General features: G+C 38.0%; 1 protein-coding gene across 1 annotated transcript in view; it reads right to left on the reverse strand.

The window, feature by feature from the left end:
- Window positions 1-26,868, reverse strand: part of LOC140245008 (1-phosphatidylinositol 4,5-bisphosphate phosphodiesterase delta-4-like) — an 83,264-nt gene that overhangs the window by 41,247 nt on the left and 15,149 nt on the right. Inside the window, exons 3-6 of the mRNA XM_072324599.1 lie at window positions 19,986-20,220; window positions 15,407-15,536; window positions 11,899-12,026; window positions 3,089-3,155 (exon numbers count right to left, since the gene is read on the reverse strand). Coding sequence (XP_072180700.1) covers window positions 3,089-3,155; window positions 11,899-12,026; window positions 15,407-15,536; window positions 19,986-20,220 — 560 coding nt within the window. The remainder of the gene's footprint in view (window positions 1-3,088; window positions 3,156-11,898; window positions 12,027-15,406; window positions 15,537-19,985; window positions 20,221-26,868) is intronic.

Genomic DNA, 26,868 nt, shown 5'->3' on the forward strand with positions numbered 1-26,868 from the left:
ACAGAAGCTAACGCGAAAATAAAAGCACGCGAATATTTTTGCGTGCCGTACACACATTCCAGTAGTTGACGACTTGATTCCGCAGAATTAAAAACATGCGAAACTCTTCTTACCCGTCCAAGCGCGAAAAATTACTCGCGCGAAAATATCCACTTTGACAGTACTGGTTCAAATTTTCACATTGGTTGTTTCTATCCCTAACTCACATTTTAGAACTATTTTAAAGCACTAATGTTAGCTTTTTGTTTCATCTGCAAATGGTAAATTATGCCTTTAAGCTTCAAACCAATGAATGACCTTTAAAGAAAACCAACTGGGCGTTTCTCCATCCGTTCCCCTGAAATATTTCATGCTGATAATTTGATGAGATTTGTTGATTCTTCCAGAGATCCACCCCCAAATCATAGAAATGAAATACTCTTATGTGTAGGATTCTTGATTGGGTTGGGGATTTTCCTTTCATATATCAAACCATGTAGCAAAAGAGGCTGCTGAAAACTGCTTATCCAATAAAGGCGAGCCAATGGAGTAAACTGGAGTCAAAAGGGGCCTGAGCTTTCGATCCTAGCAGAATCTTCGTCAGAGGCAAAATGACAAACATGCAGGGAAAGCAATCACATATAAGGACTTTACACAACAAGAACAGACAGGGACAAGCTGGGTACACAGAACAAAGAAAACAAAGGAGAGGGTGGGAGGTCATGGGCAAGGAGCCCAACAGGTAAAAGGAGGGGGATTAAAGCAGGAGGGTGGACAGACAATAGGCAGAGGAGAGGGGACAGACAAAAGGCAGAGGGGGGTCAGTGATGATCATGAGGATCAAGGAGGCAACCAATGAAGGAAAAGGATGAATAGGGAGGCAACATCAAAGAAGATAGGGAACATCAGAGGGATAAAGATAAAGATAGGTGTTCCCTATCTTCTTTGATGTTGCCTCCCTATTCATCCTTTTCCTTCATTGGTTGCCTCCTTGATCCTCATGATCATCACTGACCCCCCTCTGCCTTTTGTCTGTCCCCTCTCCTCTGCCTATTGTCTGTCCACCCTCCTACTTTAATCCCCCTCCTTTTACCTGTTGGGCTCCTTGCCCATGACCTCCCACCCTCTCCTTTGTTTTCTTTGTTCTGTGTACCCAGCTTGTCCCTGTCTGTTCTTGTTGTGTAAAGTCCTTATATGTGATTGCTTTCCCTGCATGTTTGTCATTTTGCCTCTGACGAAGATTCTGCTAGGATCGAAAGCTCAGGCCCCTTTTGACTCCATATATCAAACCATTGAGAATGGAATGATTTTGCTACAACACGCATTTCCCATAGACACCTGCCCGAGTATACTCGGGACTCGTCCTCAACGGGTTAAGTTCAAACTTTAGGTGGAATGATTTCATTATGGTCTTATCAGGTTATTAACTGAAATATAAACACCAAGACAAAGACAATTAAGGCTGTGACATCATGATGTTGAAATATGTATTAAAGACCCAGTAGCTTGGGGTTCATGGGTGGCCTGATTCATTCACTGCCCACCAGGGTACATTCCAAAATCATGAAGAGCAGCGATCAGTGAGTATGTGCATTGCAGTGTATGCTCAGTAATAACGGTCCCTCCAATCAAGATTCTTTGGCTGTGTGTGTACTTTAATACATGGATATCAGTGATAAAACTACACACATATCGTTACCGAGATTCTCGAATACATCACAGTTAGGCCAGCCTTCCAATTCCATGGTATCCCCACACTACAGGGTCTTTAACCCATTGAGGATGGACTGATTTTGCTACAACACGCACTTCCAATAGACACTCACCCGAGCATACTCGGGACTTGTCCTCAACAGGTTAACCCGTTGAGGACGGACTGATTTTGCTACAACACGTATTTCCAATAGACACTCGCCCAAGCATACTCGGGACTTGTCCTCAACGGGTAAACCCGTTGAGGACGGACTGATTTTGCTACAACACGTATTTCCCATAGACACTCGCCCAAGCATACTCGGGACTCGTCCTCAACAGGTTAAGATGACACATGAACAAGGAATAGATACTACATAGACACAATGTTCACATGACAGCTCTTGAATGATCAATAAGGGAGAGATATGATGAAAATTAGGCTGAAACTGAAATAACTAATTCATCGACACCACCAATTGCATACACTTCCTCCTCAATCATTTCATATCCAGCTAATTACTATCATCATTATCGTAATAAACATGGTCATCATGTCCAAGATTTTATCACCAACAACAATTGGCACACCTTGGCAACATGACAGCAGTATATAGACCAGTATATAAACCATGACACAAAGATAATATTTTCGGGAGTCTGAATGACCCCTTTAAGAGGGTCTTAATTGCCAGCAAGCTTCCTTTCACGACTCTTGTGCCTGTCATGATCGCAAATCGAGCGTCACTTGAGAGAAATTGGATGCACGTCTAAATTTTGATGTCCTTCCATCTTCAATTGATAGGGAGAAAAATAATCATACAATTACCAGAGCTCCAATAATCATGGGAAGGTCAGTTTATCCATTATTTATCCATTATCCATTTCATCAGCATTCTAGCATTTGAAACCATACAAACAAAAATTTTTGGAAGTCATGGTTGAAATTTTATTTGATATTACTGACAGCATTCTCATTCTAATAAAGAGTTGTCTTACAACTGCACACTTACCAGACAGCATGCTAACAAATATATTCTGTCATTTTTATCACACCTGTCAGCCACGACTTGAGACAAGAGAGTAGCTTCTAAGGTCACACTGTTTGATATATTTTGTTTTCTTACACCATATCATTGTTTCTGTTTTTTCCAGTAACTGCAAAAGTGGATATATTTCATGCCGGTAATTTTTGTGTGTATACATTTTTTTTTTTTTTTTTTCACTCAGCACAGGAAGATGAATTTATTAATCTTTAAGTCCACAGAATCAAAACATCTAAAAGTGGAACATACAAATGTGACAAGCAATGATTTCGTTTGCTTTTATTTTTGTGCTACACAAAATGCACAAAAAATTGCACATCATGTAAACTTCCATTTCTACAGTATTCTAGCGTTTTAGGGATCTACAATACCTTCTGTTCTTGATGCATGAATTCCAAAAACTCTCCCGGCGTCCAGTATTCATCATCTCCAGCATACCTGTAACAAAGAAGAAGCAACAAACGCATTTCTTGTTCATGAGTGTGTATACTATAAAATAAAAGGGGGGAACTTGCCCATCTAGTCTGATTTCAAGACTTATTCACTATAGACTGAGCTAAACTGAATAAAACATATCTTCACAGGGCATTCACCCCTATCAGACACACAACCTCATTAAAAGAATTGATTAATTAATTAAGAAATATGGCTCGGGAATAATTATCATAATTATGATGAAAGAGAATGAAATGCAGTGCTGAATTCCATATAATATTGATTTGTTAATCAGTTGTGACCTATTACATTCAAAAGGACCCTGAGTTAGTGTTATTATGTCTATGCTTTATGTGTTCCATGTGTGTTTTCATAAGAATGGAAGTAAATGTATTACCCCGTTGACGGCAGACTGATTTTGTTACAACACACATTTCCCATCGACACCTGCCCCGAGTATACTTGGGACTCGTCCTCAACGGGTGAAGTAGCAATCAAAATGTATACAGTGTCGTCTGAGGTATGGTATGCTGAGCTCACAACCCCAGTTTGTTGAAGGTTTGGTTCAGCACACATTCTCTCATGTCAGAAGCAGAAGGTCATTAACTCTACTATTGACTAAGCATATTCAGCAACATTATTGATTTGAATTGATGAGGTGGAATCAGTGTAACTTAGCAACAAAGCTCTTCTTGGTTCAACGGACTCACTGATTACACCACAGCCCAGACTCACTCAATTTTCATGGTGCAAGCCAATTTCTGAGAGGTTTCATATTCAGCCAAGTCTAAACAAATCCTGCTTCCTTTCACGGACAGATACGTAGTAGTTACATTCACACGCAGTTGCCAAACTTGAAATTTAGGTAGAAAACTTAACTGTTGATGATTAGCTCCACTCGTGAATTCACGACGTGGGTTCAAACACGCACCTAAACTTTTAAGTTACAACTTCAACTTACGAGGGAGCCCCACTTGATGATTACAACGGAAGTACAGAGATGACCATGTGCCCATACAAAATACCGCAGCGAACGAGACGCGAGATTCACGCCAACTCACAAGCTTGTTGATTATTGTGTCCACACGAAGTAAAACTACGAGTGGGGACCACCACAGCTCGTGGAGAGAGCGCAAACCCTAAGATGTCTCGTGGTTCTAATCATTGACTAAACTTTAAGATTGCTAACTTTCGAGTGCGTCCACATGTCGCTAAACTACAAGCTAAGCATCGAAAGTTAAGTTTTCGACCTACACTGAAAGCTTAGGAACAGCGTGTGAACCTAACTATTGTGAGGAATTCTACAATGCATCCCATCTATGGCACACTGCCTCCCCCTCCCCCTTTAAAAAAGGACAGCTAACTGACCACAAAGAGTCATATACCTACTCATGTGTAAAAGTTGATGACAGAGCTTGTGTTTGACAAACAAACCAGCAACAAAAGTTAACTCGTTGAGGACGAGTCCCTAGTATTCTCAGGCAGGTGTCTATGGGAAATGCGTGTTGTAGAAAAATCAAACCATCGATCCTCAATGGGTTAAGGGCACATGTCAACAGGGAAAGTTTATGTACTATAAATAGGTGAGACTGCTCCCAAGGAATGCACATAATGTATCTTTGTACAAATGGGCATCTCCACAGTAAAAAGGGTACTTTTCAAGGATGTCGCTTTATTTTCTGTTTCCAGTGTGCATTACTCCCCCCCCCCCCCCTCAAAAAAATATGGTCTTCTAGAACACTTAAATAAGAGATACTTTGTAACTTTGACCAAAAATTGCTTCAAACAAGCAATCTATTAGAATTTATGCCAAAATGGAACATTTTTGGTGAACATAAAGTAATGCTGGACAGAAATCTGTGTACTACAATGTATTAAACACAAGAAGGTCCAATTATAAATGCTCATTGAAACTTTGTTGTTTTTCAGTTGAATGGCCTAATATTTATCAGAAGAGATAATAACAGCTCTAAAATTCTAGTGAACATTGTGTTTTATGTCATTTCTAGACTTAGTGGTGAACATACGTAACATGGACAGACCAAGATGTGACAAGTTGGTCTGTAAAATTTATCTCTTGTTAAAGTGTTCTAGAAGATCATATTGCATTGTGGGTAATGCACATTGGAAACAGAAAAAAAAAAGGGGACATCCCTATAAAGTACCCTTTTACTGTGGAAATGCCAAAAATCTCCATGTATTTTCCTGCTACAAAACAGCCATGTCCCAAAGATTACTATGCATATTCTTCAGTTAAAATGCAGAAACTACAAAGTCATTTGATCATTGAAAAATCAACAAAGACGATGTCCCATATAAAGTTCAATTCTCTATTGTTTAATTGTTAACACATCATATTGTAAAGTCATTCAGCCCAGTTTGACTCAACCCTTCTGTCAAATGTATGTAAGCCTCATGGAGAGATTTTTTTTTTTTTCTTTTACTTCCTTTTTTAGTCTGGGTATAAGTGCTCTTCAGGCTTAAGTTTCAGGTGCCATATCTGCAAATACTTGCACATTAATATCAAATGGCTTTCAGAGAATCTATGAGATAAAATCAAATGGGATACTGCAGTACAAGGGAACAAAAAATGTTCGTTTCAGTTGTGAAATTTTGATGTCATATGTACTTAAATCACACTTCACACTCTTGATAGAAATACTGAAATTCTTTTGTATTTGATACTCTCTATCTCTGTTTTTTTATTCATTAATTTCTTATAATTCACTTTTCATTTCAATTACTCTCAAATCATTCTTTGTTCCTTTGTCAGGTTATTTCTATACACCACACCCAGACTTTAAAGCAGTAACAACATGGCATCCTAAAGAAGTCCGAAAGAAAGGAACGTCTGAAAGAGAGAAAAAAAAATGTATAAAAGAAAAGTGCCCCAGGGAAACAGATGAGGAAGCTGGAAGCTTTCTACACCCAGTGAGTCAGGGGTATGATCTGGATGGCTGTCTGGTCTATTCCTGCTGCCTGATCAGGAGTTCTCTAGCTTCTTTGCAACACTATACATGTATGCAATGGAAGTTCAAACTGTGTACTGCACTCGCATACAGGACAGCATTCTCCAAAATATGCCGTTTTCCATTTCGCAATGTTCTTTTACAAATTTGTATCATGAGAGAAGGCATGAGCTTAAGAAAAAAAAAAGGTCTCAACACAGTTTTTGTGCAGAAATGCCATCTAAATAACATCACACTGCTGAAATGATATATTTTGCTTAAATAAAACATACTGTGGAACCTGCAATGAAATGTGACCGGCGACAACGGTTTCAGGCAAAAGTCGGGAATTTTGAAAATTCATTTTTTCACTGAATCACATTGCCCATTACCTAAGCTTTGCATTGATATAAAACACTTGTATTCTCCGGCACCATAAGTTGGCATAGAAAGAGAAATAAGATGCACTTTATAAGTTGTTAGTCTGACAAAATTGCGAGAAAACAGGCTTTGAAGATTCACCTCTTTCTCAAAGACAATGTCCGAGCGGCGATGCGAGGGGAGAATCACCCATCCGTACAATGGTGGCAATCGATGTTAAGCTCCACCTTTAGCAACCGTATCGCGTTCTGATTGGCTCACTGAGAGAGTCAAATTTCCCGGGCACCTTCCTCGGAGCTCAGCGTATGGAGCCGAAAAACAATGCGTTTCGCTCTGGTTTGTTTACAGTACGTCTTTCAAGATGGCGAATACGATAATTGCACGTATGGTGTACATGAACATGTGTATGGTGCACGCATTACGCAATGGCATCCACACGCCATGACCGTGTGCATGTAACTGGAGCGGTGTCAAATCCACACATTTAGAAATCGCGTTTTCATTGTGGTTGACTTGCCTAAAGTTGTCTTTGTGCTCGCAAGGGTAACGCTTCTTGTTTGTTTTGCTTTTACAAGACATTCATATGTTGCTTTGTTCATGGTGTTACTGAAATTAAAACAAACAAACAAACACGACTCATTAGTTTGATGCGATCTTGACGTGTAGTATGAATATAATTAGCCACGTGTGACTGCTCCTTTCCTCTCATCTACCTTCCATTGAGTCAGTCTGCTGTCATAATTTTTACTACATGTGCAAGTAGACAAACATGAGAATAACTAGTTTTCTTTTCACACGATTATGTCATGCTGCATGATTTTTGTTTCACTTCCGTTGTCGAACATTGCGGTAGAATAGTTTGGATAGAAAGCCAAACGAAGAGCACGCACTACAGAGCGAGCGTAAAACCACTATAGCAAGAACAATGGAGCGTGTAATCATGCACGCGTGGACAAAGCATTCCCCAAACGCTGCAACTGGTGTCTCCGTAAGCCGAATTATGTAAATGTATGCGACGCACCAGCCAATCGCATGCGCAACCCTGCGCCGTAGCAACGCTGGGGATATTGGCGCGGCGTTCGAAAGAAGCTCAAAACTGACGAGTGCGATCCAACATAGGGTGCTCAAAATTCCATTTTCGATAGGAAAACCTCAGTCTTATGCTCTGAAATTTAGTGTAGATGTAGAAAACATATCAAAGATTCGATTTCTGCAAAAACCCTAAATCGACAAAAATAATGGTCAAAATCTTTGTACCCCGTCAGGAGGGAATTTGCTCTTGCGACTTTTGCCTGAAACCGTTGTCGCGGGTCACAAATGTTTGGAACATTTCTATCTGGGGGGGGGGGGGACTTTAAGTTCCAACTGTCTATTTTCCTGGGCCCCCTTTTCACGATTCTTACTCTTTTATTCAACTTTTTAAAGGGCATCTAAGGATACTGTAAAAGTGGATATTTTCATGCTCGGCCGGTCAAGAAGAGTTTTGCATGTTTTTAATTCCTTGGAATCACGATATCAACCACTGCAACATATGGCAAGTAAAAATATTTGTCACTGTGCTTTAATTTTCGCACTAGTTTCTGGTTGCGCAAAATGCACAAAATTTCAACACAGCGAAAATGTTCACTTTCACAGTAATATTTTTTTCTTATACTTTCTCATACTGAGAACAAGCTTTTGGATATGGCACACACTATTATTAAAAGCTCTCTTAAATGAAGAGGAAGATTTGAGAATTTTCTCATTTTCTCTGAAGCAGCTTTGGGCAAATACTGTTATGTTCGTCTGGTTACTTTTGTGGTTTTGTTTTGTTTTTATTTAACAAAAAAGTGATCAGCCCATTTAATCTGGAAGAAATTGGGAAGGCTAGCAGCAATGGGTCCCTCACTTTTATCACAGTGCACATACTAGCCCTGAACCATTCATGCAATCACAGACAATTATTTTCTGCCCCGACATAATGTGCAATTCTGTTCCTGATCAAAACCTGCTCGAGGCTTGGATAAATCAACATGGATGTGTTTCCCCTTCGCCCCAGGCTAAGCATGACGAGTGGTACACTCTCAAAGCTGAAAAGAAAATATGTAATGATTAACTTTTCAACCTTTAATCTCCAGATGCACATCCCAACGAATCATACAAACATGTAGATAAGGCAGTCTGGCGTACTTCTACGCCACTTGATACACAGCATGCACATTCCATGTAAGTCATTAGCAGCTACGTATCCAGTTCACCCCCCCCCCCCCCCACCCAATCCCATGCCACCTTTTAAACTCTTTTGGCAAGTCCCATCCCCATAACCAGAAATAATCGGACATTTTTTAAAAGTTGAGTTCACTTCCCTCTTGACAGGGTGGAGGTGCTGGTTTCATAGTCTCACATCAAGTCACTATCAACTACAGATTCAAGCTCTTGGTCCCATGATACAACGCACAGGTGATCTATCACTTGGTCTTCTCCAACTTCGTGCAATAGCCATTTAGTCTCAACCCACATAGTCTAATCCCATTTCGTCAACAACTAGTTTGTCTAATGACCATTTAGTCCAATTGTCACTTAGCCTCATTACCAGTTGGTCTACTTCCAGATGGGCTATGCCCACTTCATCTAATACCTAAAGAATATTAAGACAACATGGGAAAGAGTCCAAGGAGACAAAACTGCAATTAGACCATCTGGTCATTAGACGAAACGATAAGTAGCCAAACTGGGCATTAGACCAAGTGAGTAGACCAAATGGGCAATAGATGAAATTGATAGTAGACCAAGTGAGTTTAGCCGTAGTGGTGTTAGACAAACTGGGAAGTAGACCATCTGATAGTAGACCAAGTGGCAATAAACCTAACGCACATGGCAAAGTCTGCCAAATAGTGAGCACAATCTTCACAGCATGGGGAGAGCACGATGTACATTTCACCCTTCCAGCCATATCACGATCATTCTCCTGAAGATCGCAGGGATTGCATTCATGTCAAGTTAGGGGACATTTGGCCAGTGCACATTAGTGTCTTGCTAAAAAAAAAAAAAAAAAAAAAAAAGACCAAAAAAAAAAAAGAAAGAAAGAAACAATGAAATAGGAGATCTGGACAAAAGATCAGACCATGCTACCAATCTAATACACTATGAGATACCTTCTTTTACACATCAAGAACTTTAACCCGTTGAAGATGGACTAATTTTGCTACAACACGCATTTCTCATAGACACTTGCCCAAGTATACTTGGGACTCGTCTTGACAGGTTAATCAATAATTCACATGACATAGCACTACTATAAGACAGAGAGTGAGAGAGAAAGAATCATTATCTTTAAATGAAATCTACTTTAAGCACTCAGCTCATCTCCTTGATCAAGCACCAAAGCAAGCAAGTAAACGAAAGAGATAAGAATAGATACAAATGTCTGTGGTTTCCATTAAAGCTTTTGTCCTCCCATTAGTGGATAGATACTCCATTTTAATATGCAAGTACTACAACTGTAGCATGCGGTTGACAACACCTACATTGTACACGGAAGTTCACATGGACTACATTGAAGTATTAAAGGGAACCCAAACCCAAAGAGCAATGTGGATTGAGTGAAAGCAGCAATTTTAGGAGAACACATCAGTGAAAGTTTGAGGAAAATCAGACAATTGATGCAATTTAAAGATTTTTGCGTTGGACCCGCTGGATGAGGAGACTACTAGAGGTTATAACGTATGAGTGGACATAAATGTAAAGAAAATATAAAGAAAATTCCACAAAAATTCACTTTTCTAGTAATATGAAAGAGCACTTAACTAAACCACTTTCAGAAAGCAGGGGATATAATTGCTACCCTTAACATATGTTAGTATCAAGTTGATGGAATGTGTAATTTTCATGAAAAAAAGAATTTTGTGGAATTTTCTTTATATTTTCCTTATATTGTTACCACTCATTATATCACAACTTCTACTAGTCTCCCTATCCAGCGGTTCCAACGCCAAAGTCTTTAAAAATTCACAACTCTGCATAACTTTTGTGATTTTCCTCAAACTTTCACTGATGTGTTCTACTACTGTTGCTGCTTTCACTCAATCCACATTGCTCTTTGGGTTTGGGTTCCCTTTGAAGCGAGCAATCAATCAGTGACATTCATTACCGCAACCTTGGAAAATCCACTTTGTCAAATTACATGTCCATGATCATTCTGTTAGCCACACGACCTTCTGCTCATTAATAGACATAACACAGCGGCTCTATTAGCAGCATTACAGCCAAATGTAAAGTTAGCAATGCCGAATATGCAAGCAAGTCACAGCAATGTGGTAAAGTTCTGGGCCCCGTTCTATCAAAAGATACAATCGATTATAATTTTCCTAAACACACAGGCTGCCAAAGACTTACGACAGAAATCGACTATAAAAATCAATAATAACTTTTCATAAAACAAGGCCCTGGCTACAAAAAAAAAAATCTAGAAAAGATGACTTTTCATTCTACACTCTACGTGTGGGCGTGTGTGGATGAGTGTAAACATTTATGCTTTATTTAAAAACTATTCAAACTCAAAATGGAAAAGAGCAATGACAATAAGATTCCACTGGGATTCAATCTCAAGACCTCTGGATTGCTAGACCAGTGCCCTTACCAACTGAGGTATGAAAAGCAGTAGTACAGTGACCCTGAAACCCCTAGTTTACATTGCTCATTTGGTTAGAAGCTGTTATAAACCTGACATAAACCAGACAGATGGAAATCAACTTGGGGATAAATGCAAGTGATAATATTAATGAAAATGAGCAAAGAAATTGGGATTCCATTAGGCACCACAACCATTTGCACAAACCAGAACCCCCATCCCCAACTAATGAGTTCTGGCAGGTTTGTCCAAAATTCAGTCATTTTTTTTCTTTTTTTTTTAAGATAAGAATGTGAAACACACTGAACAGTGAATGATCCAAATAGCTCACCTGAGCCAAATGTCTCATGTGAGCTTTCAAAACAGAAGACGATACAGCTTCTTCTTACAAAGTCATGTCAGACTTTTTTTCCTGCATGTGCTCATTGGGCGGTTGACTAACATATATTCAAATTCTAGACTATTATGCCTTTCCAATAATGACTCTTCTTGACAACCTGGAATATTGCCCGAGGCTTGCCTGGCATAGCAACAATTAATGCAGGCAAACTAGATTCCAAGTATTGAAAAGTGCTTTTAGTTAAAGGTTAACCCGTTGAAGACTAGTTCAGAGTATACTCAGGCAGGTGTCTATGGGAAATGCATGTTTAATAAGCAAAAATTAGCTCGTCCTCAACAGGTTGATAGAATGGCTTGTTACTGTGTAAGGACAGAAAAAAAAGCATCCATAGATTTTAAAAAAGTGAGTAAAGTGGATTATTGGCCCTACATTAGGGTTTTCCTTCCAAACTTCTAAAAAAACACTTACTTCTTGAAGATTTCGTAGAGCTCGGGGCGACGGGTGATGATGCGGTAAAACTCGACAAACTCGTCTTCGTTGAGTGCATCAGTTCTGACCTTCCCCTTCTTTGTTTGAGCCGACTGGGTGTTGGCAACCTGGGAAAGGGTGGTTACAACAGGGTAAGGATGATTACATCAGTTTTTCAGTCATTAACATTTCTTAATATCAAAAAAAAAATTAAACAATATAACATAAGTGATACCGTATTATGCCAAATGTTTCAATTTTATTTTCATGAGTTTGTAAGTTGACTGATAGTTGTTGAAGTAACAAAAGCCAAATATCACCAAATGTAAGGACGATGAAAGATATTTACATCTTCTCCAAGGTTGAAAAGTGTTACCTTTCTTATTATGAGAAGGGATGATACTTACTTCTCATCCTAGCACAGTGTTTCTAGACAGTAAGTCTGAGTGTCCATTTTTACACCAATTTCAGGTAATATTGTACTCCAAAAAAATATGACATCAATGCTGCTACTACTACTACTACTACTACTACAGATAATAATGATAATGATAATAATGGTATTAATATAATCATCATCATCCTCACCATAATCACAGTCATAATAATTATGATAATAGTAACAATGATGATTAACTAATAAAAAAATCATGGCGTGTGCTTTCATTGTCTTCTTTCTGAGACAAGCAGGAATAATGAAAACACAGAAATTAGAGTCAACATATAACAGAAGAAAAAACAACATTTATTGAGCCTTTGAATGAGACCACTCCTGACAAGTGAACAGTTTGCAAACACGAAGGTGAATCGATAAAATCCCGAATTCTACACTCTAGCTGACAGAATGCCTACAAAATGACAAATGAGTCTAGTTTCCAATCTTGAAACAATATATGCCAAGTGGACTGGTGTTTGGCTGCGCTATCTAAACAAGCGGCTATCGGACTCATGTACAAGGTAATCTCACTTCTTCTGTCCCTGGACTTCACTGCACAAATCAGGGGCAAATGACAAATATTGACACTTTTCTCTTTTTTTTTCATATTGGGATGAACATATCATAGTTCAGTTAACTGCAGAGAAGAAATCCTCTGCTCTTTAATACAAGGTTTACTCCATAAGCTGTGGCCTTTTCTCTTTAATAGAAATAGCTTTAGCTCATTGAGCATTAACATTTGATATTGAAGAGCTGTATCCCCTGCAATCACATTTTTATTTTTGAACTGTTTCAATGTGTATGGTGATGCTGATGATATCAAAACTGATAAATCAATAATGAACAGACATTTTACCACCCATGATGCATTATCAAAAAAAAAAATATATATATATTATTGCTGTACATATTATGTATGTCATTGGGAGAAAGCATTGCATGTGCTACATCTCTGAACAATGTTGAAAGTATTACTGTGGTACAATATCCACAGGATTCATTTTTCTTTGATACTGTGTGCATATGAAATAAATAGTCACTGAAGCCATGCTCCAAGGGAGTGGCCACTGCAAACACTTCATATTTTGTGAGCATTATATTTTACATAAGGAGACTTGTAAGACAATTTGCAAGTCGGTAAATTTGAGATCAAGAACTACGACAGCAGAGCGAGGAATGAGTATCATCCCTTTAAAAAAAAAATCTCAGTAATTACATTTCATATAATTTGCATATATTGCTATTAATATCAGTGATTCGTAAAAGCATATACAACATGTAAAACTTTACAATTTCTCCAATATCTTTAAAATTTTAAGTCTGATATTTTATGAAATTATTACCATTCTGTCCGTGTGATTTTATTCTACTTTGTATAGCCAACGTGAACTTGATGTTGAGTTTACACTTCAACCGCAAACGGGATACAGGCCTGTGAATGCAATACTCGAAATGCTCTGCTTCCTTTTGCGCGGATTCTGGCACCCAATCCACCTTGACAGAACAGTCACAAATTGTCAGACACCCTATATATCACTCATCCCCCGTGGGCGAACCATTTCCATGACGCTTCCTATTTTACACTTGACTCTCCTCATGATCGTTTCCTCCCAGTTCACGTCCTTAAAGTGCTTTTTGACATGATGCTCAAGTTATAATAAATAGACTGAAATCAGATATTGACAATGGTTAGAGTTTCATCAAAACTGTACTCAAATACAACAATGCTGAACATCTACAACTGTATTTCAAATTTCAAGCATACTTCTGTGACTTTGTAAGGACAGATTAGATTCAAGCACTTTTCAAACCCTTTGTTTAAACCAAGGAACCCCATATTTTTGTACTTTCTAGATATTATATCGTCGGTCTTATGCCAAAAGGGCCTTGAACCACTTCCACTTTTATGCCAAAAGGCCCTCGATGCTACAGACTTTGTACACTATTAGTGTGGCATAACAGGGGAAGTTCTTTAAGGCCCTTTTGGTATAAGGCTGACGATATGTGCATCCATACAGTATGCATGCAGGAAATCTGTCTCAGTGCAAATTCATCCATACATCCATACTACAAGCTGTACATAGTAGCAAACTATTACACACCCCTGTAACGATTGTCATTCCTTTAAAAAAAAGCAAACAAAAAATAAACAAATTACAACAACAAAAGAACTTGCCTAAGACTTGCCTACAGTATCCAACAACTCACTTGCACAAAATTCCCTACTGGACAGCTACATTGTAAGTCTGCTGAAAATTTAAATCCTTCCATCTGCATGCATTATTATGGAAACTAGCCTCTCTACTGAACTCGGTTGTACAGTAGAAAAGATTTACTTTATTCAAAATAATGATTCTGATTAATGATTCGTGACAAGATTTACTTCATGCACAAATTTGTCACAATGACAGCCCTATCCTAACAATGGCAGATCAGCTTTCAAAATGTCTAGCTGTTGCCATGGTAAATGTCATCCTTGCTTTCCCAAGGTTGTCAATTACTAATTTTGGTGAGTCTCCAAAGAAACATTGCTCTGCAGTTAGAGCCAAGAGTTAGACAATATTAGACGATAAACAAACACACAAACACACTAACAAACAAACACAAACAAAAATCTTCTAGGAGACCAAACATCAGACTTGATCGGAAGATATACAAACAAATAAACAAACAAACACACAAACAAAAATCTTCTAAAAGACCAAACATCAGATTTCATCAGTAGATACACGATAACTAAACAAAAATCTTCTAGGAGACCAAATATCAGACTTGATCAGAAGATACATAAACAAGTATTAAAAACAAACAAGCAAACAAACAAAAATATTTTAAGTGAATCAAACATCAGACTTTTCCATCTGGTAGTTACAGGTTTCTATGTCTGTGTGTCTGTGTGTCTGTGTGTATGCATGCACGTGTGTGTGTATGTCTTTGACTGTGTAGATGTATGCAAGCAAGACTATCAACCTACGTGCATACACTGTGCCATTGAGGGTCAGGAACACAAAAGTCCCTAGTGATTTTGGACTTCTTTTTCGCTGACAAAACATCAAATTTCCTAAATCTCACCTGGAAGAGTCTCTTGGCGTGCACCTTCTCAATCTTGATGTTCAGCTTTTTGAGGAGTTTGTAGGATTCCTCAAAGTCCACCGTTCCGTCCTGGTCCACGTCGGCCTGACGGAAGGTATCCATGATCCACCTGATGTCCAGTGAGGTGGTAGTGGTCAAGGTGAACACCATGAATCATAGACCAACATTTCAATCATGAAATCATTGCCTTTTTTTTCCCTCACAAATTCTAATTTTGAGTTTTTAATTGATACATGTAGCAATGCAGTGGGTATACAACACACAGTATAAAAATGGCAAATATTTCTGTAACTTTTGTGTAAAACAAATAAGCTATATTTAATACTGAACAAATGTAAGAATGGCAAAGGTGTAAAAGAGAATGTATCCAGGTTGATTTTATGTGAATGTGCATTGGTTTTGAAAATTTGAATCTGTGCAGTGGTCTCAAAACAGCTCCACAAGTTCTTCCTTGATGAGTTTGACATTGCATGTACATAACATGATTTATTCCAAACATGTCACATGATAAGAAACATGTGAAATATTCCGTTGAGCACAGACTGCATTCAGCAAAGATACATTGTAGCAGGAGTCTGTCAATCTTTAACTTTAGTATGTAACAATAATAGTTTATTATTGTATAGAGTGCATGATAATTATCAATCAATTCTCAATGCACTTTTCACACATGTACAGGGATTCAGATAACGTTAAAATATTACTAGATACAGAGTCAAGAAAGTATTGGATATTGATTGAGCGGCACATACGATAAAATCACTTCATTCTATTTCTTGGTGGACGAGATTGTACGATGCACTTTCAAGTTGAGTGACCCACCTTAAAAAATCAAATAATGGTATTTACATTGGTGCAGACCACACCTAATTCTGTGTGTCTTCAATCTCATCTTGTTCTCATCATAATGGTGTTCTTCTTTCATGTACCCATGCTTCCATCCACAAAAAACATATCTATATCCTTTGTAAATACAATGTCATGTATTTGTCACAAGAGCTGATATCTTTTTTATGTCTGTAAGAACCAGTGACATATCTGCTCTTGCAACAATTGCTCCTGAAGGTCTTATTTTCTCCAAGGACTTAGGGTTAGGGTTAGAGTTGTGATAGGATTTTAGGTTTAGTTTGATATTTATATGCAGATTAGAATTAGGGTTACAGTTATATGTGTGAGGGTAGAATTTATATTTGGCCTAGCATGCATATATTTCATGGGAGCAATTTTTGCACGAGCAAATGTCATGGAAGAACCAGCGCATACACAAAAATCAAACTTTGCTATCATGAAAAAGTTGCAAGATGATTATCTATCCACCCTCTTTATGATGTCATCATTATTAGCTATCCAAGGAATGTTTGTCAGCATCCGAATGCACATATGGTACAGTCACACCAGAAGCATGAGAGATCTTCTATCACTGATAACAGGACACGGTGCTCAGGTGATGTGAAAGGCAAAGATGCCTTCAAGTACTACTGTGATATGCATACATCATGGTGTTGACTGTAGGGACCCATTCATTTCACAATCTTGCCCCTCGTGTTGATGCTTTTAATAGATGGGGCTGCCGAGCGAGTAATTTCCTGTTCAAAGGTAATGGAAAACATTTAAAAAAGCATTTTAGCACAATACAGCCACTATTGATGTGTGCAATTATGAATGATCAAGTTTCCTTTGACGGTTATTTTTTTCCCTCAACATCAACAGCAGAGAAAACAGAATGCAAAAAGTCAATTTGTGCAATACCAGCATTTTCTAGGAAAGTTGTGCAATAATTCATCCCGTGCAGCCCGTGTTAATGATGACAAATAAAACTGATTTTCACATCGTGATTCAAAACACGATAACTCCTGTGTGTGATTGCCCCCAGTGACAGTTCCTCTAATTGTCTTGCCCCAGGATAGCACATGATCACCTGCTGACTGATCAAAGCCTCAATTAATTAGACCCTGTAAGCTGGCTCCTAGCATGTGTTCATCCCTGCCACTGTCATCTATTACATAATCACATTCCTGTTGGGAGTGACAAAGGGTCACTCATCCTCAGGGCTATATTTATAGACATTATTTACCATTATCAGGTGAAACAGACACACCAGCTTTAGTGCTTCAAAATAATCATAAAATGTGAGTTAGGGATAGAAATGACCAATGTAAAAAAGTTAATCAGTATAATCAATGTTAAGTATTGTTAAGTACACAAAATGTAAGCAATAGCTATAATAAAATTGTTTCTAGACTAAACCGTCTACAGTTGTGGTTTCTTGAGAAAAAGAAGTGGTATCTCCATATCTTTTAGGCTTTATTGCAAGATTTGTACATGGTAGGATGTTTTGTGATACAACAGACCTACACATATATGCATCAAATGTGATATCTTGAACATTTTTTAAATCACTGTTCCCAAAGGTAAACAGGACCTTTAATATCAATGTGGCCAAAGAACGTTGCTGAACTTTGATGAGCTTTTAAAATGATGTTGATATCAAATTGAGAAAAAAATAGATAAATATAGATAAAAAAAACTCTGAAATATATGCTGGCAAACTGTAGCAATCAGATAATGCCTCCGGCGACACTTCGTGGCTGAAGCATAAAAACAAATATTGTCATGCTCATAAATCTACACGAAGTTGCATAGTGCCAGTTTGTTTGCTTGTTTTTTTCATTTTCGTTTTTGTTCTTTTGTTTTTCAAGTTAGCTTTGGAAGTTGAGGCAATTGATAGAGAGAATTACATTGTACTGATATCATGATAAAGCTTCAAAATATATCAACCAGCACCTGAAAGAACAGTTCGGCTCATGGGTCCCATAACAGTCCTCTGCAAGTTATATGAGCTCAACAGGTAATCTCAAACTTTGTTCCTGGTCTGATGACTAATACAACTGTCGGAATAAGAATTAAAATATTTCAGTATTGCAGACTACAAATAAGAATGTACACATGCATTACTTGTTTTGACTTTTGCGACTGAAAAATATACAAGGATACTACTCAAGAGGAAGATTATTTCCTTTAAACTATGTCACAGGAGTGCGCCCACACATTTCCCTGCGTGAGAAAAAAATGACCAAATTTGGTAGTGGGTTTACATGCAGGACCCGGCCTATCATTTGCAATCGAGAGCATGCACGTAAACAACACAAGGCAACAAACTGATTGCTACTTTTTCGCTTTTGTTTTTATTCACTCTTGGTTCAGGAATTTGCACAAAGGGGAACTCCTCAATTCCCTCAAACGTTCCTAACCCCACTTCTGTCGGCCATCAGAGGTTTTAACTCCTTGTTGCCGTGACGACTGACAAAGTTACCAACAACAAATCTGGCAAGACCTGCACTATGACTCATCTTCCATTTGATGGCTGCCTCTAGGGCTTTAACATGTGGAAATCCAGAGAATTGAGCACATGGATAGAAGAGGACTATTCAAGCATTGGGAATCCCAGTTTGTAACTTTAGCAATTATTGGTAGTGTCACACAGTCACAGCTCATAGTTGGCAAGTGCCTCGTCCCATAGACCAAGCCTGCCAAAACTCAGCTCCCAGCCAGTAACATCATTCACAAGAACAATGTTTTGGCAGCCACACTGAGAAAAAAAAAAGAAAAAAAAGAGAACCTAGTCCATGTGCAGTTAGAGATGGTTGGTTTCATTTGAGATGGGGATTAAGGTTTTAACTTTTTTTTAGATAATTAGAAACCACTTTTTTTAATATATATGAAAGAATATCCAATTCTTAAAGAGGAATTCACAGTTTATTTGATGAAAATCTGTTTTGGAATGGCTGAGATATCCACAAACAAAGAGGTAATAACAAAAATTGGGATCCACCTTTTATCAGGACCACTTTGTTTTGCTTTCTTTTTGATATCTCAGCCATTTCAAAACTAATTTTTAATCAAATAGACTTTGAATTCCTCTTTGAATTGTATGCTCTTTAATAATATTTCATATAAAGGGTTGCTAATTATCTCACCAAAAAGTTAGAACCTGAATCTCCATATTAATCAAAACTGTACCCATTCCTTTAATCTATTCTGCTCTAGTGTTTCATTATCATTTAGTATAGGACCTCATATATCTATACAATTATTCATCCGATATGGCATCAAATTGATAAATGGGAGGTCTACAGTGTGAACAAAAACATTCTGCCTCTAAGGCAGTTCACAGCTTTTGGTCCCTAAAAAATTCAGTATGAGTGTAGTTACAATAGCTAATAGTCTTATCAATGCTATCCAGCTTGTAGCAACATGTGTTCATTTTAAGGACTAACACTTGATGTATGACTCACAAGGTTTTTAAAGTTTAAAGGTAAATGAAATACCCCAAAAGTGGAATACTATACTGCTTAGGCACATTTACACACTTTCAATGGTATCATACTAGCAAAGGATAAAAACTTGAAAACATTCTTTATCTACATTGTAGCCACACAAATCTTTACTGCTGATGTGCATTTCACAATGGCTAAACGATTAGCAAAATGGGAAGCAGTATAATCCATTTGCATTGTATCGAATGAACACAATATGAGAAAACATTCATAAAGGATACGCAGCCTGCCTGGCGTGAATGTCGATGTGCTGCGACTTCTTCTTGAGCCAGCGCAGCCCCATCACCCAGGTTCGGGCGTCTTCAACGGAGGGCGCCACCAGGTTGATGGTGTGGTTATTGCTGCCGACAATGAGGGCAAAGCAGCACTCCCGGTCGTACTTCTTCATGTTCTTGGAGATGCGGAACGTATCTGTCTCCTGCCCGCTGCGCACTTCATGGATCTCTGAGAGAGACACTGTGGGGCAGAACATGAAAATGAATTTTTTTTTTTTTCAAGATATGCGAAGTTTTTCTCCGGCCAAGAAGTATAATTTTTCAATTTTGAAATATGGTTATGTGTAAGTCTTCATACATGGCTTCCTTGCTGAAATCCTGCATTATATCATGTTAAAAAAAATGCTTGCATGGTGTTTATACAGTAGCTTATGAACTTCGTCCCTTTGTTCATTCATGTCCTTCCTAATATCAGCAGAAGTTTCTACTCATTGAATTATAACTGGTCGTGATGCATAGTGCCTATTTGGGTGTTGGTGGTAGTAGTGCTTTATATACCAATTGATGCAATATTGTCATTCATTATTTTATAGCTACATTTCCATCTGTTCACAAATTTATCAAATCATTTACTAATTATACCATGTAATTATTCTTATAATATTCTTTCATTCGTCAATAATCACATTAACCCGCTATGGACGAGTCCCAGGGCCCCGTTGCTAGAAACTTTGCATTTAAACGCAACTTGCAACTGATTGTCACTGGCCAATCAAAATCATTGTTGCATCCATGTCTTCTTAATAGGGCAGACCCTGAGCCAATCAGAATGGTTGTTTCAAAATTGGCAATTATTTGCAATTGATTGCAACTTTCTTGCAACGAGGCCCAGGCATACTAATCGGGCAAGTTGTCTATGGGAAATCCGTGTTGTAGCAAAATCAGTCCGTCCTCAACGGGTTAAGGTAATGATAAAGATATTGGAACAAAAATATTGGTATACGTATGACTGCTGCCATTCTTGTCAAAAATCCATGAAAAATGTGAAAGAAACTACCTAAATTTCAGTTGGAAGAAATTCTTCAAGATGTTAAATCTTTACTTGAAAAGTTACATGCATTTTTTTTTTTATGTTACATCATTATCCACATTGTAACAACTTTAAAATCCATGATGCATAGTTCATTAACAGCATAAGACACAAAGAGATGAATGCATATATATCTTCCTATACCAATGATGCTTCCTATTAAACTGTTACGCAGGACGTGGAGATGTACACCCTTGTTGCTAGCCTCTTTGCTGATTGCTTCTTCAATACGTATACAAAGTCTGTACATCATACAAAGGCATGACAAAATGGTTCGTTTAGTGTGCATACAGTTGATCAGTAATTTAGCAAATACTGTACATAGGAGGTTTGGATGATGAAATCTACAATAACCTTGATGCCACTGCATTGATGTCTGAACTTCAATTGCCAAGACCATGGACCTACTACACCTGGGTCCATGCCAAGGCTGAGGACATTTTTGTCACTGAGAACAATATTACATACAATTTGATGTAATTTGATACAATTCAAACATTGACACAACTGAGCCACATACTTTCTACACATCTGTAGGCTTACGGGAGTTGGACACAAATTACATGGGAATCCTACTCACGGAATGTGCGTTGCAACTGATTAACAAATTGCCCTATATCGAAGTAATTGAAAACAACCAGACACAAGAATTCATACATTTGAAGGAATGTGTATTATATTGTACCGTGCCTTGTTATCAGATCATAGAAAACAAAACAAACTTTAGAGGATGTGGTGGGCGCTGCATACAATGATACAATGATTACAAGTAGCTTCCTACAAACAAACAAACAAACAAAAACAAACAGAATACCCTGCACAGCAAACACATTGCATTGCTCCAGTGCACTCACTAATCAAGTTTTTCATCTCCCCCTAAAAATATCCCACAGAAATGAATTCCATAGAAAATTGTATTTTGAAAAACACATAAATTGAACAGACTGCATATGACCCAATGGCCATAACACTGCTTTTCACATGGTACAAGTTAACATCCTTAGTTACAAAGGAGAGAGATGGAGATAGAAAAGTGATAGATAGAAGAGTATTCAACTGAATATCATATGGACCCTCTTTTGCAAGATAAACTTTCACCTACGTGCAGGATCAAAACTAGAAATGTCGCTTTGGCGACTGGTATGCCTCCGCCATAATGCATGATTTTCCCAATAGGTCTAGATAGTAGATGTGGACACTGTGTGATTACATTTTCACAAAATTGGCAAAATATTGGAATGACAAGTTTGTCACACATGTGTTGAATGTTCACCTTCCTTGACGTAGGTTTAATTGGATGAATAGGAGAGCATGTATCTAGGGATTTAAGGACTTTAACTTGACTTTGACCCATTCATACATTTAGGCATTGAGTAATTTTCAAGGTACAGGTGTGGAGAAAAAGTGCAATTTCTGAATTGAATAGTAAATTGTTACCATTTTCATCTGGCCCTTGACCCTAAAATTCATAAGATAATTACTTTCAGGTAGAACATGCATAATATGTACTAAGTTTCAAGGTAACTTGAGCCACTTCCGAGATATGGAGGAAAAAGTTAGCTCAGCACTTTCACTTGATCTTTGACCTTTTGACCTTTGAGGCAAAAAGAGAAAAAAAAAACTTTCCAGAGAATTTCTATTAGGATACACACGCATACACCAAGTGTAAAAAAATAACCCTGCTGGCATTGCATAAATATGAGGGTAATAGTAACATTTTGAAGTCTTGCACTTGACCTTTGACCCTTGACCTTTGACCCCATGAACCCTACATTCTCTAGATAATCACTTCCAGTCAGTACATGTATATACTATGTTCCATGAAGATACCTTGAAAAATTTTCCAAGGTACGGAGAAAAAAAAGAAGTTTTAATATTTTTACTTGACCTTTTGACCTTTGACCTTTGACCTCATGACCCAAACTTTCACCAGAGAATCTTAATTGGGTAATACATGTATACACTAAGTTTCAAGAAAATCTCTTCAGGCATTCAATAGATATGGTGGAAATAGTGAAATTTTATGTATTTGACCCTGACCTTTTGACCTTTGACCTTTGATCTCATGACCCAAACTTTCACCAGAGAATCTTAATTGGGTAAAACATGTATACACTAAGTTTCAAGAAAATATCTTCAGGCATTCAATAGATATGGTGGAAATAGTGAAATTTTATGTATTTGACCTTGACCTTTTGACCTTTGACCTTGAGCATGTGCACCCAAAAGTTGATAGGCACAACTTCACCCCCTAATACACATACATGCCAAGTTTCATTAGGATACCTCAACAGGTTTTGATAGTTACCTTGTCCACAAAATTCATTACGGACGGACGGAAGGACGGACGGACGGACGGACGGACGGAAGGACGGAAGGACGGACGGACGGACGGACGGACGGACGGACAACCCGAAAACATAATGCCTCCGGCACCACTTCGTGGCGGAGGCATAAAAATCATGTACATGTCCGTGTACTTCTCTTTCAAATAAAAACTGCATCAACCACTAATTGGCATCAAGTGTGTAAAATTTCAGTTTCAACTACCCATTAGTGTCACTATTATTTCTCAGTCTGTGTCTTTAGGTGACTTTCTTTTGCCTGCTTTTCCCACGGAGTATCCAGAAAATACAGTGTATGTCTTGGATAACAACCTCACTAAAATGTATGTTAGACATTCACCATTGAATCAAAGTACTGCAGAATTACATGTATGTCGATATTCTATTCACTACAGATATTTTCTTTAAAAAGAGTATTTCTATGAAGTAAATGTGACAATCTTTCATGATTGTAAAACACAATTTATTTTCGCGGCATGAAATTTTTTGCGAATTGGAGCCAATGGCCTTTTTTGTGGCATGAAATTTTTGCGAGTTGCCTCTAAAATTCAATGCGTATACAGAAAAGAACTTTCATGTTCATTTTAATTTCGCACATCCTGGCTCTCACAAAATTCGCGAAATTAAAATGCACGTTAACATTTCTTGTTTTACAGTATGATCTGCAATAATATGAATTTCATGCATTATAGGTGCATAGATATTGACTGTAATTCAGAGGAATGAGCTTACATCAACATTTCATTGTTGGTAGTGTAAGCAATACAATATTTTCCCATTCAATTAAGCACACATAAACTCCTAATGTAAACATTTTTCTTCTTAATTTGTTTTCACATGTACAAAATGTTTTCCTCAAGACCCAAGTTGTAAGAAACTTTATGGCACCCATAAAATGGGCCTATAGAGGGCGCTTCGAAGGCGGGTATTCTGTACTTATGCTTTGTTTTTATCTAGTCTATACTTTGTTTTTATCTAGTATCACCGATAGCAAATACTGGTTCACTGAACCTCCCAATTACTGACACGCCCAACTTACGCATGCTTGGGTGAGCCCAGTTATACATGTACAAGTGTAGGGTCATGCTATGCCATTTACGAAGCATGACATGAGTTTCAGAACCGAACACCTGATGTACAATGAAGACTGATTGGGAATATTTTGGTAGATTTTCTCCTGAAGTTGGACAGTCCTGGACTGACCTATGAATTGGTTCCAGCTAAGCTGATAATCCTGGTACAATGGTCTTCCCACTCCTGGGCTTACCCTGAGGAGTCATCCATGCAGGTTTAGTATGTGTAGTGTCCATTTATGTAAGCTCTACATAATACTACAAGACATCAGTGATTTGGAGGCTTACATGAGGCATGTCTTCATCAGCCCGAAGTTCAAACTAGCGGGATACATTGCGGTCTTGGAAAATAGCCCGATACCGCAAATGTGCGACTTCATCAGCTCGAAAGCTTGGGGAAATTAGCCCAAAAATTGACGCATGCGCACTTTGCATCATTACTCTGCATAGCTCGCGGTTCGAAAGTGGATTTCCCCGCGCAAAATCTCCTTTATCACCGTATCCTTATGTACAATACTACAACCAGGGAGGTGAGCAGTACAGCATATTCTCTCCAAAGGGGTATCAATAATGCCACTCTGTCCAGTGAGGCATCTTATATGAAATTAACGATTTGCAATGTTTAAACAAGTCCAAAATACATACAATCTGCAAGAATCTTCAGCTTAGGTACAGTGGACCAGAAGAAGAAATACAAAAAACAGCCAACATGCACGGCACTGTATTTAACAGTGAGGTGAGAGGAATCACCAGTAGACCTACAATACATGTACACACACGTGATCCTTGAATACACCATTCGTGTACTATACACATCAGTCACTAGCTTGTACACTGTATGTGCTTTCCATAGCCAGCTGGCTGGCCAGATCATAAGCGTGGAGGGATCGAGAAAATTTCGGGCTGATGGAGACGCACCCAAAATAGCGCGCTATTTCACGATTTGGCGCTCTAGTTCACGAACTAGACCAAGATTTTGGGGGAAATTTTCCCAATCAAATAGTGCGCTATTTGTGTCTTCACTACACAGATAGCACGTTATTTTGACATCGGGTTAGTTTGGTAACCACAGGATAGCGCACTATTTTGAAACTTCGGGCTGATGAAGACACGCCAATGGTGTACAGATTCCAATCCCAAGCATCTCTTACAGTCTCCCTAGTAGAGCCCCTAGCAAACTGAAGACTGATTGTGCGAACACAATATCATGTGAGCACAAAGTTTATATTTTCCCTGCAGCTGGGGTCCATGGGGTGTTTCACTAAATCAAACGTAATTTAAGATAGACTAAAAATTATTGTATGCCACTAGTTTCCCTGTTCAATTCCATGAATAGCCTAATCACCATTCACTTCAAATTATCATTAATGTTTACAGAATACATTGTAATTCCATCGTTATTTACTTTATCTTGTATTATCATTGGCTACATTCAAATGACAAAAAGTCTCTAAAATCTTCATTTAATTTCATTAGAAAGTTTCATGAGCAACATTGAAGACCCACACAGCTTTTCTTCATGAAACACTAGGAAGCTCTACAGCTTTATTGCTCTCTGGTGCTATCTCAGCCTTTCAATATTTTTGAAAGTATACATGACAAAACTATAAACCCTGCGATTGGGTGGGAGAAAGCTTACATCGTAATCTTTAGAGATAGAAAAAATAAGCACACAGTTGGAGCGTAGGAATTTCAAACTTGAACAAGAAAGCAGAAGATTTTGAGAAAATAGCCTCAGAGTGGGAGATCTCCTGCCGAAAGCTGAAGAGCTGGATCTCTGCAATGAGAATTACAGGAATTGTTTATCATTGGGAGCAGTGATTTTAAAAATGTACGAGTTATCACGTTTGATGAATATATGTGTAGGTCAGTTGTATCATAAAACATCCTACCAATGCCATATAAAAATTTTGCAATAAAACCTATATTGATATAGCACTATTTTTCTCAATAACTGTAGATGTTTTATTCTAGAAACAATTAAATCATAATAACTATTGTTCACATTTTGACTGATTAAGACTAGTTTCTACATTGGGTTTTTTTTTTTATCCCTAACTCACATTTTAGAACTATTTTGAAGCACTAGAGGTGGGTTTTTGCTTCATTTGCAAATGGTAAATAATGTCTATAAAGACAAGTTTTAAGTAGTTTTTAGACATTTCATTCGAAGCTTCTCTAAATTCGATTGAAACCTTGCTGTGGTACACTGTAAATATTGAAATTCAATTATCTGTACTGACGGACACACCTTAAGACTGGTCAATAAAGGTGCATTCATTATCATCACATTACAAACAATCAGAGATTGGGGATGAACAATGGAAATGAAAACAACACCCTTGGAATCTGAGGAATGCAATTAGATATTAAAGGCACCT

The sequence above is a fragment of the Diadema setosum genome, chromosome 22 (genome assembly GCF_964275005.1).
Source record: "Diadema setosum chromosome 22, eeDiaSeto1, whole genome shotgun sequence".
Lineage (NCBI taxonomy): Eukaryota > Metazoa > Echinodermata > Echinoidea > Diadematoida > Diadematidae > Diadema > Diadema setosum.